Raw genomic sequence first — 9,642 nt, forward strand, 5'->3', positions numbered from 1 at the left:
GGTCACGTGGTGGTATTCTCTCCATCAGCGCGTGTTTATCCGCGACCTCGGGATGTCTCCCAAGTCTTCAACCTTTCCATCTTGGGAAAAAGCCACGTCACATCAGAATTTTCTAGTTGAAATGGCCACAAATACGCAGATCTCCTCAAAAAATTCTAATCTAAATGAGTTCCTTCAGCCTTTCAAGGTCGAACTCGAGAGCTTGTATGATTTATCCTGTCGACTGTCATCGTCTTATAAAAAGTTAGCTGCGGAATCTTCAGAACACTTTATTCCAACGGCTCTTACCTGTCTTCCAACGGGCCATGAAATAGGACGCTATCTTGCTGTCTATTTTGGTCTATCCTACCTTCGTGTGGCCTTTATCGACCTCTTAGGAGATCAACACGTCGAAGGACATACACGCGTACGGCGCACATTAGAGAAAGCATGGCCTATTGAAGAGCATCTACGAAAGGATCATTCTACTGACCTGTTCACATGGATTGGAGACTGTATCGCCGAGGTGGTGGCAGACAGACTGGCCAACCCAAGTGAAGAACGAATTGATCAAATAACGACAGGCATTTCATTTTGTCTGCCTATAAAGTATAGCTATCCCCCCCCCCCCCCCCCCCCCCCCAGACTCGGCCATGCGTTTCTGTGACTAACCCATTGTAGACAAGATTCCCTCGATGAAGCCATCTTGATGCCGACAGGCAAAGGCTTTTCTCTAAACTCAGACCTCAATCTCCGCCAAGCCTTACTGAATGGATATGAACGCCACACATATTCAACTCATGGAGATGAAATGAACATGCCTGCTAAACGCCGCAGGCTATTCTCTCTTCCTAAACTGAAAGTCGCAGTCATGATCAATGATACGACAGCGACCCTTGCTTCACTAGCGTACTCCATCCCTTCCTTGCCCAACACCCGTGTTGTTATGGGTCTGATCGTGGGCGCGGGATGCAACACAACGGTCCCCATGAAACTTGCCGATTTGCATGAATCTAAAACTAAAAGCATTCTTGAAAAACACCCCAGCGCACAAGAAACGCTCATCTCAACTGAATGGACTCTCTCCACTGCAGCGGCTTCTTTCGATGAGCTTGGTATTCGAACTAAGTGGGACCTTCAGCTGGATAGAAATTGCAAAAGACCTGGTTTCCAACCAATGGAATATATGATCGGCGGCGGATACACCGGCGAGCTCGTCCGCATCGTCTGTTATGATTGGTTCCATGGAGTTTTGGGAATACAGCGCTCTAAATTACCGCTGAAGTTGGTTAAGGAGTATTCTCTCTCAACAGACTACCTCTCCCTTGTTGTTGCCTCTTCTCTGTCCGATGAACACCTTGCAAGCGAGTTGTCCAAGACACTTCAACCATCTCATGAGAGTGATTGGACCTGGTCGCCTGAATACGCCCGTGATATTCGCACCATTGCCTCAGCTGTACAGGATCGAGCGGCTTCTTTGGTGGCATCTGCGGTTGTTGGTCTCCTAGCCTGCACCAATGAAGTCCAATTGGGCAACACGGCGCTCGGGTGCACCGATGGAGAAAAGGCCAAAACGGAAGCTGGAGGTACTAAACAAATGGACCCCGAGTCAGTCTCATCGTCAACGCCAGGTTGGAATAGCGGGCCCGAGGAGCTCGCCGTGGCTTTCTCGGGCGGAGTGATTCAACACTATCCTCACTATAAAGAAACTGTACAGAGATATATTGATCGACTGCTACTTCGAGCTGGTCCTCAAGTAGGAGGGAAAAGTGTCTTCTTACGGGAGGCCAGTGATGGCGGGATCATCGGAACTGGTGTCCTTGCAGGAACGGCGTCGGGGGAAATTGGCGAAATCAAGGTTACTCCTAATTAGATATCATCAATTTCCCCCAGTTCATAGTCATATAGATGCATTATAAAATATATATCGCTTGCTTCCCCTCGGAGGTTCGCGCACTAAAAAAACAAGCCCCACCTCACTTTGACCGATATCGGTACATTTCCATGTCTTTCCGTTGAACGACTTGTTAACGTCATTTGAATCGAAGATCTACTTTCAGAATTTGTACAGTCCGCAGCGTAGCTTTTCATTATCAAGCCTCAAAAATCGTGATTGCCAATATATATCGGCCCTATTTGGTTCGAAGCCGCCAAGAACGCCGAACGCAAGACTTTTCCTTTTCTTTCCATCACGATCTTCCACCGAATACGAATAACCACAATGAGGTTCTTCGATGTGAGCGAATTACTTTCATTGTTTCTCGAGTCTTAGTTAACACTCGCCACAGGTTGCCGTCACATTCACTGCAGACCAATTCCAAGGCATCTACCGAGGAAAACAATATCACGAACCAGATTTTGCAGAAGTCCTGAAAAGAGCCCGAGAGCATGGATGTGAAAAGATCATGCTCACCACCATGACTCTGGAAGGCGCGAAACAAAATCTGCAGGCAGTGAGGGAGTTCCCCACGATGTGCAAAATGACCTTGGGCGTGCATCCATACCATGCCGCCGAGATTTATGAACAGCCAGAATCACAATATCTCAACGAACTGCGCGAACTGGGCGAAACACTTCTAGCCGAGAACCCCTCACCTCTGGCTGCGTTTGGAGAAATCGGGCTGGACTACGAGTACCTGGATCGGGCCGATAAGGAGACGCAGCAACGCGCATTCCGCGAGCAATTAGAGATGGCCGTGCAATTCCAATTACCGCTGTTCTTGCATGTTCGTGAATCAGCTGAAGACTTTATTTCTATCATCAAGCCTTTTTTGCCAAGACTACCGCGTGGTGGGCTAGTGCATTCTTTTGCGGGGACGAAGGGGGAAATGCTCCAGTTGGTGGAAATGGGTCTTGAGATCAGTGTCAATGGTGTCTCGTTCCGGACGGATGAACAGTTGGAAATGGTTAGAAATATTCCATTGGACAGGTTACAACTGGAGACCGATGCCCCGTGGTGTGAGGTCTTGTCTAATGATCCCAAAATCGCGGGTTATCTGGAAACTGCGAGGCCTTTGCCGGCGAGTCGGAAACATAACAAGTTTGTACTGGGGCAAATGGTCAAGACACGCAATGAGAGTTGTTTTATGGAGCGTGTAGGATTAGTTGTGGCGGGTTTGAAGGGGGTTACTATGGAAGAGGTGGTAGAGGCCGCTTGGAATAATAGCTGTCAGATGTTTTGGTTGTGAATATATATCTTTGAACCAATATAGACATTTAGAATTTATGGACAGAACTTCGCGAAATATTCTTCTGATTTAACTACTAGTATACTTTGAGGATTGGAATTGTCGACGTTTGAAATTCATTCAGAGCATGTTCAATTAACAGAGCTACGCTCAGTGAAGAGCACCATGCAGATCGCACAGCAACAAGCTTTTGCCCACGCCATGAATATAATTAGAAGAAATATTCATAGATCAACGTGGATGTAAACAAATCCCTCAGCTTCGGAGATCATGATTGGTGCCCTGGTAGGCATGCAGGGGGAGGAAGACAGGGGCTCGGCGGCCCCTTAGGGCTTGCCCCGGACTTGAGGTCGAGCCCCAAACTGGCTGTATTGCACAGCCCATGGCGGGAAAAAAGGAGCTACGTAGAATGGAGTTTTGTGTTGATTCTAGGGCCTAATTGCCGGACATTTGATAGCCATAACCAATTGTTACGCGTCCCTTTTTGCCTTTCTGACATCATGTCAAGATTCCTAGCCCACGGAGATTGATACGGCTAGGAATGAAGGAAGCCGTATCTTCTTTTTCACATTTGATCCCTGAGCGCCCATTGTGTATACAATCCAAATTGCCACTCAAGTCGTTGCCACCAAACGGTGGGGTTCTCCTAGATGCTTTTCTGGCGATCTAGGTATCTAAAAAAACAAAACAAAACCAAGATGATACTTGTGGCTTGTGTGACTTGTCTAATACATGTACCGAGGTAGAATATAGATCCATTAATTCTGTGAGATGTGAGGAACTTCCTGTTAACTTCTTATGCGAAAATAAGTATATAGTATGGTGGTGGAGGGCAACGGTTTGTTGACATTCTTTACGTTGCGAGGTCCATCTAAACCATCATCGCATGGGCACAGGCCGCAACATATGGTATCTGCCATTCCTCTATAGAGTTATGTGGAATGTTATGGACTACTGGCCATGTATTTATACTAATTGCTGTCGACAACCCAGAATTTATTCTCTTCTCCCAAGCCCCTATACTCTTATAATTGATCTTTGTGGCTAAGCCTTTAGCATCATACCAAGAGACTGAAAGTCTATACAAGAGTTCTCAAAAAGACGCTGTAAGTGAAGCGCTTGGGACTGCTTCGTTCTTTCCTCTCAATGTTACCGATTATCCGGTTCAGACTAACAAGCCATATAGAAACATCTCAATCATAATGAAGGCCACATTGATCCTATCTGGCCTTTTGGCTAGCACTGTCTCGGCTCACATGCAGTTGAACAAGCCATACCCTATCCGCAGTCCCCTCAACAAGGAAGGCAAGGGCGAGAAGGATTATTCTTACACCAACCCCCTCTCCACCTCTGGTAGCGACTACCCGTGCAAAGGCTACGCCAATGATGACTTCGAGGCCGTGGATACGTGGGCGCCAGGCTCGTCCCAAGAGATGTCACTGGAAGGTAGTGCTGTCCATGACGGCGGCTCATGCCAGCTTTCCTTGACTTATGACAAGGGTAAGACCTTCAAGGTCATTGAGTCCATCGAGGGTGACTGCCCTATTGCTAAGAAGTACCAATTCGAGGTCCCCTCGGACGCACCAAGCGGTGATGCTCTCTTCGCTTGGACGTGGTTCAACAAGGTTGGCAACCGCGAGATGTACATGAACTGTGCTATGATCACAATTGGTGGCTCCAGCAACCGCAGCGCTACTGTCAACTCCGAGTCCCGTGAGGCAAAGGTGGCCCCCAAGCAGACGCTCGACGAGAAGACCACCGAGAAGGGCCCCAACAACACGGCCAATACCCACACTACGAATGCCAAGAGCAGCTTCGATAGTCTCCCCGATATCTTTGTTGCCAACGTTGGTCAGGTTGGCAAATGCGTGACGATCGAGGGCCAGGCCGTTCACTTCCCCAAGCCCGGTCCCAAGCTCATTGGCAAGGCCGATGGCCCCGGCTACAACTGCTCCGACAATGCCCCCTTCCTCAACGGCGTTAACAAGTCTGAGACCAAGCCTGCGACAAGCAGCAGCTCCAAGGCTGTGATAAAGCCAACTACTACCAGCAGCTCCTCCTTCTCCACCAAGGCTTCGTCCAAGGTCGCCCAGACCTTCAGTACTACCTCCGCCACCGCTGACGCTCGTGTGCTCTCCACCGAGGCCTCATCCAACAACGATTTCATCGACTACGTCAGTTGGTCTTGCCACTCCGGTGATCTCATTTGCTCTCCCGATGGACTTTCCTTTGCCATGTGCAGTAACGGAAAACCCATCTTCATGGGTCCCGTCGCTGCTGGTACTATTTGCCGCTCGGGAATTATCGTTGCCCGCCAGTAAACGTTTTCATTTTTCTACTTTTCCTTTCTCTTGCCGATTGTTTTATTTTTTTATGTATATCCCAGTGGATATTTCAAGTTATATTAGTTTATAGACTGAATTAGTCGAGTGAACTTCGGTCGCTACATTCGGACTTCAGACTTTGACTTCTAGCCCGGTTATTGGGCGCTTTGTATTGTTCTTCTTTTACTCATGACCTGTTAAGCAACGAGTTAGTTGATGTCCCTATGTTGACGGTGTTGTGATGCCAATCTATCTAATGATTCCGTGTGTTAATCTAAATTCTGAACCTTGGTTATGCTATACATCTCTTTATTGCAATAATCCTCTAGGAACTATCTGATTGTCTTATAGACTCCATGCGTATCCTGTCAAGATTCTTGAGTCACATGGGACTTGAAATTGAGCTACGAAATCAATTCATTTAAATTCCTCTTGTACACATGTATGTACTTAAAGTGCCTGAAATATGCAAATGCCTGAACTGACTCCAGGGCTCCTTCCTAAAGGGCCAAAAGGCTCATGACTCTTATAAACAAATATCCGTCGGATTGGGAAGGTGCGATACATGCGACATTGACAGGGAAGGTGCAAGGGAACTGTCCATTCTAGGAAGGTACGGGTTGTTAGGGGTATAAAAGGGCACCCATTCCCCTTCCACCTCTTCTCTTCTTCTCTTCTTCCTCTCCTCAACCCTCTCGACCACCATCTCACCATAGCCCCCACGAGACAGCGTAGGCGGAGGGTCCCCAAACACATGGTTCGTGCACACCTATGGAGAGACATCAGCAGTACCTAGTTGCTGAGAGTCATACCATATACTCGTTGCCCACCAAGATCGAATATCAATTCGTGTGCGAGCCCTTTGATAAAGTCATGGCTGAGCATTTGGGCTCTATAGCCACTGGCAGTCCCACGGAATACACCCCTAGTTGTTCGATCATGTTCGTTCAACTACCTATATACATATAACTATCCAGATTATTAATGAATCATACGAGTGACAGGGTCGACTCGCGAGTTTTGTCTTGGACAAATGTCTGCTTGGTGATATATTCCTCGAAGGGTTGGAGATATCTTCGCTGTGCTCTTTCTCACAGTACCCTTAGTCGAGTTAAAGAACATTTATGATTGCCCCCTTATACTGCTACATACTAAAATTAACCTCCAAGGTTGTAGTATGATCCGCAGTCCGGACATTTCGTATTTGTTTTCGCACTAAACCAATGAAACCAAAGAGTTATGTGATATATCGAGCACCTGGAGCTACTTTGACGCTTCGGGAAAAAAAAATCAATATTACGTTATTTCTATGATGGATGTACAATTTGTATGGCAGACCCATGCAATTTCTGAAACTACATGTGAGTAACACCTGGGATCGATTACATCCAATCGCCTCCATGCCTTTGTAATCGCTACCTTGCTCCTATTAGAATGGATACTCACTGCTGTTCTGTCCCAAACAACCGGTAATCTGTTAGAAACCCCGTTCCTACATAATTTCCAATGATGATTGTTTCTCATTGGCCAGGATGCCCAAAGAGCTGCATACGATATACATACTACCTTACAATCTAATTGGATATATGTACAATCATACTTTACTATCCGAGACATCCCGGAAAGTAGCCTTAGGCCGGTACATACCAAAATTGGACCTAAATGCGGTTCTTACGGTTCTTCAGCTGAAGTCTACAAGGTATGACCCTTCAGCTCTCATCCACGCACTCCACAAGAACGCCTCCAAACTACTAGTTCAGGGTTGAGGTGTCATATGTTTGTTTCTTCAGTAAATTTATCGCTTGAATGCTCAAGTGGAGCCAATCATGTCCCTCCCGCCATGTCTCTCTAAACAAATGTGTCTCTACGCCAAGAAGCAAAAATAGTACATCCCTAGTCGAAATTTAAAACTGGAAGTAAGGGCCGGTCATCCCACCATAATGTTTTGTGTTTTTATTATTTATTTATTTTGGATTTCGTTTCTTATGATAATATCTACTTTACACAAAGCCATCACTCGAAGATCCCAGGCAGCTTCAGTCTTCTCCTGGAAGACTATTCACACCACCATGGGCGAACCTCAACAGAAATCTTTTGGCTACAAATGGCGCTCTTCCAAATGGTTTATTATTTCTACCGTCACTCTCGCCTTATTTGGTGGTTTGTCTGCCTGAGATCCGCTTTTCCATCTGTCGCGTTAACAGTATCTGGTGTTAGAAGTCTTCCTATACGCATTCATTGTCCCTATTTTAGACTACATGCTACAGACTCGCCTGCATATCGATCGCTCTAAGACTCAGAAGGTTACCTCTACGGTACTCGGCCTCCATGGCGCTATTTCTGTCGTCGCTGGGCCCATCATCGGCCATTTCGCCGATAAAACCCCAAACCGCAAGACGCCGTTGTTACTATCTCTTATAGCCTGTATCATAGGCACTGTCATGATAGCCAGCACCCATTCGATTCCGATCCTCTTAATAGGCCGCGTCCTGCAGGCAGTCGCGGGATCCGCTGTGTGGATCATCGGCTATGCAACCATCGCAGATACCGCGGATCAGGAGAATATCGGCACGATAATGGGGGTTGCAATGTCCTTTGTCAACTTGGGAGTCATCGGCGGGCCTATAGTCTCCGGGTTGCTACTGGAAGTAGCGGGATATTGGATAACTTGGATGGTGCCGCTCCTCATTTTGGTTATCGATCTTGTCGCGCGCCTTTTGATGATTGAGAGTCCGTTGAAAAGTTTCTCTCAGCTTGACACAAAGTCAACAAAGTTACGACAGACGGTAGACATAACAGAGACTACGGGCCTGTTGCCCCCGCATGACGATCCTCAAGATCCACCTATAGCTGCAGGTGGCTTTTGGCGCATTATGGTGTGCGATACTCGCGTCTTGACCGTTCTGGTCATCCAGGTATTGAGCATAGCGGTGGGAACGTGCTTCAACGCGACTATTCCACTTCACGTACAGGAAACCTTTGGATGGGGTCCTAGCAAGATTGGATTCCTATTCTCCTGCTTGATCCTGCCCAGTATCCTGGTCGGTCCCCTCGCAGGGTGGATACGAGACCGTGTCGGAACGCGATATCCAGCCGCAATTTCTTTGATTATTCAGGCGGCGGTGTTGGTGCTATTGGGTATTGCTGGAAACAAACGGATCTCTTGGGCGAGGGCTCAGAACTACGGCGGAACACTTTACATAGCATCTATCGTGGCTATGGGTGCATTGCGTCCTTTCACAGCTGGTCTAGGGCCTATTGAGTTGACTGGTAAGCGTTAATTTCTCTCAATGAAGTCGATATATCTGTGGGGGTTTCTAATTAGCCATCGCAGCTGCTGTCAAGGCACACCAAGAAAGGACACCAGGTATATTCGGGCCCGAGGGAGGACTCTCCCGGGTTTTTGCTATGATGGAGGTTGCTGCTTCCATTGGGATGACGATTGGTCCAATTGTGGGTGGTTCGCTCAAAGAACTACTTGGCTACGATTATATGAGTTGGACTTGGAGTAAGCGGTACACCCTTCTTTTTCTTGTGAAAGTACTAATAATGGTAGGTCTACTTTATCTTTTCCTTAGTGGGCTTGTAATGTGTTTCTTAGGGTCCGAGCACAGTGAAATGCCCCCTGCTGATGGAGAGTGCTAGAACCGTCATTGAGATTCTTGAAAGACATTGTATTATATATTTTTTTTTCCCGACCTACATGTCTATACCTTTTAGTTAATCTAGTTGGTCTCTCCAACGATGTAGACATTTGGGTAGTTGTGCATAATCTATTGTCATTCTATTACTGTCGATTACTTTGTGTGTAAGCATCGAGTCAAAATACAAACACAGCATACAGAGTTTTGGTGTCACAGTCCCACTCAAGCTCTAATATAAGTGCTAATGGCCATGGGCATAGGCATCCATTCTTTAAACCACATTGGATGGTTGACCGTTAATCTCACGATATAGGTCTCTAGAGACTTAAAGCCCGATGGTGATTCCGGGGATTCCATGGGCGTTCTTGTTGACATCGAATTGAAGATTGTCTAATTTTGTGACAATATAGGAGGTTTGTGAGTGCACGTGGATGCAACTTGCGACATTAAAGTCACTGGTGCTGTATTAGGGAAGTGTGCGTCAGTATAAGCCCTAATAGACCTAAT

The 9,642-nt window shown here is 46.8% G+C and overlaps 4 protein-coding genes across 4 annotated transcripts; all 4 read left to right on the plus strand.

Annotated features, from left to right (window-relative positions):
* Positions 1-121: 121 nt before the first annotated feature.
* On the plus strand, positions 122-1,852 carry N7537_007188 (hexokinase family protein; the record flags this gene model as incomplete). The annotated part of the gene is made up of 2 exons (XM_056898245.1): positions 122-588; positions 661-1,852. The coding sequence occupies 2 exons, from the start codon at positions 122-124 to the stop codon at positions 1,850-1,852; spliced, it is 1,659 nt and encodes a 552-aa protein (XP_056754030.1).
* A 348-nt stretch (positions 1,853-2,200) lies between these two features.
* On the plus strand, positions 2,201-3,167 carry N7537_007189 (TatD family hydrolase; the record flags this gene model as incomplete). The annotated part of the gene is made up of 2 exons (XM_056898246.1): positions 2,201-2,215; positions 2,268-3,167. The coding sequence occupies 2 exons, from the start codon at positions 2,201-2,203 to the stop codon at positions 3,165-3,167; spliced, it is 915 nt and encodes a 304-aa protein (XP_056754031.1).
* A 1,202-nt stretch (positions 3,168-4,369) lies between these two features.
* On the plus strand, positions 4,370-5,488 carry N7537_007190 (putative extracellular protein; the record flags this gene model as incomplete). Its single annotated transcript, XM_056898247.1, has 1 exon — positions 4,370-5,488. The coding sequence occupies one exon, from the start codon at positions 4,370-4,372 to the stop codon at positions 5,486-5,488; it is 1,119 nt and encodes a 372-aa protein (XP_056754032.1).
* Positions 5,489-7,560: 2,072 nt separating this feature from the next.
* Positions 7,561-9,136, plus strand: N7537_007191 (MFS transporter; the record flags this gene model as incomplete). The annotated part of the gene is made up of 3 exons (XM_056898248.1): positions 7,561-7,651; positions 7,709-8,761; positions 8,826-9,136. The coding sequence occupies 3 exons, from the start codon at positions 7,561-7,563 to the stop codon at positions 9,134-9,136; spliced, it is 1,455 nt and encodes a 484-aa protein (XP_056754033.1).
* Positions 9,137-9,642: the final 506 nt, after the last annotated feature.

Source organism: Penicillium hordei (assembly GCF_028827395.1).
Source record: "Penicillium hordei strain IBT 12815 chromosome Unknown utg000003l_segment0_segment0, whole genome shotgun sequence".
In the NCBI taxonomy this organism is placed as follows: Eukaryota; Fungi; Ascomycota; class Eurotiomycetes; order Eurotiales; family Aspergillaceae; genus Penicillium; species Penicillium hordei.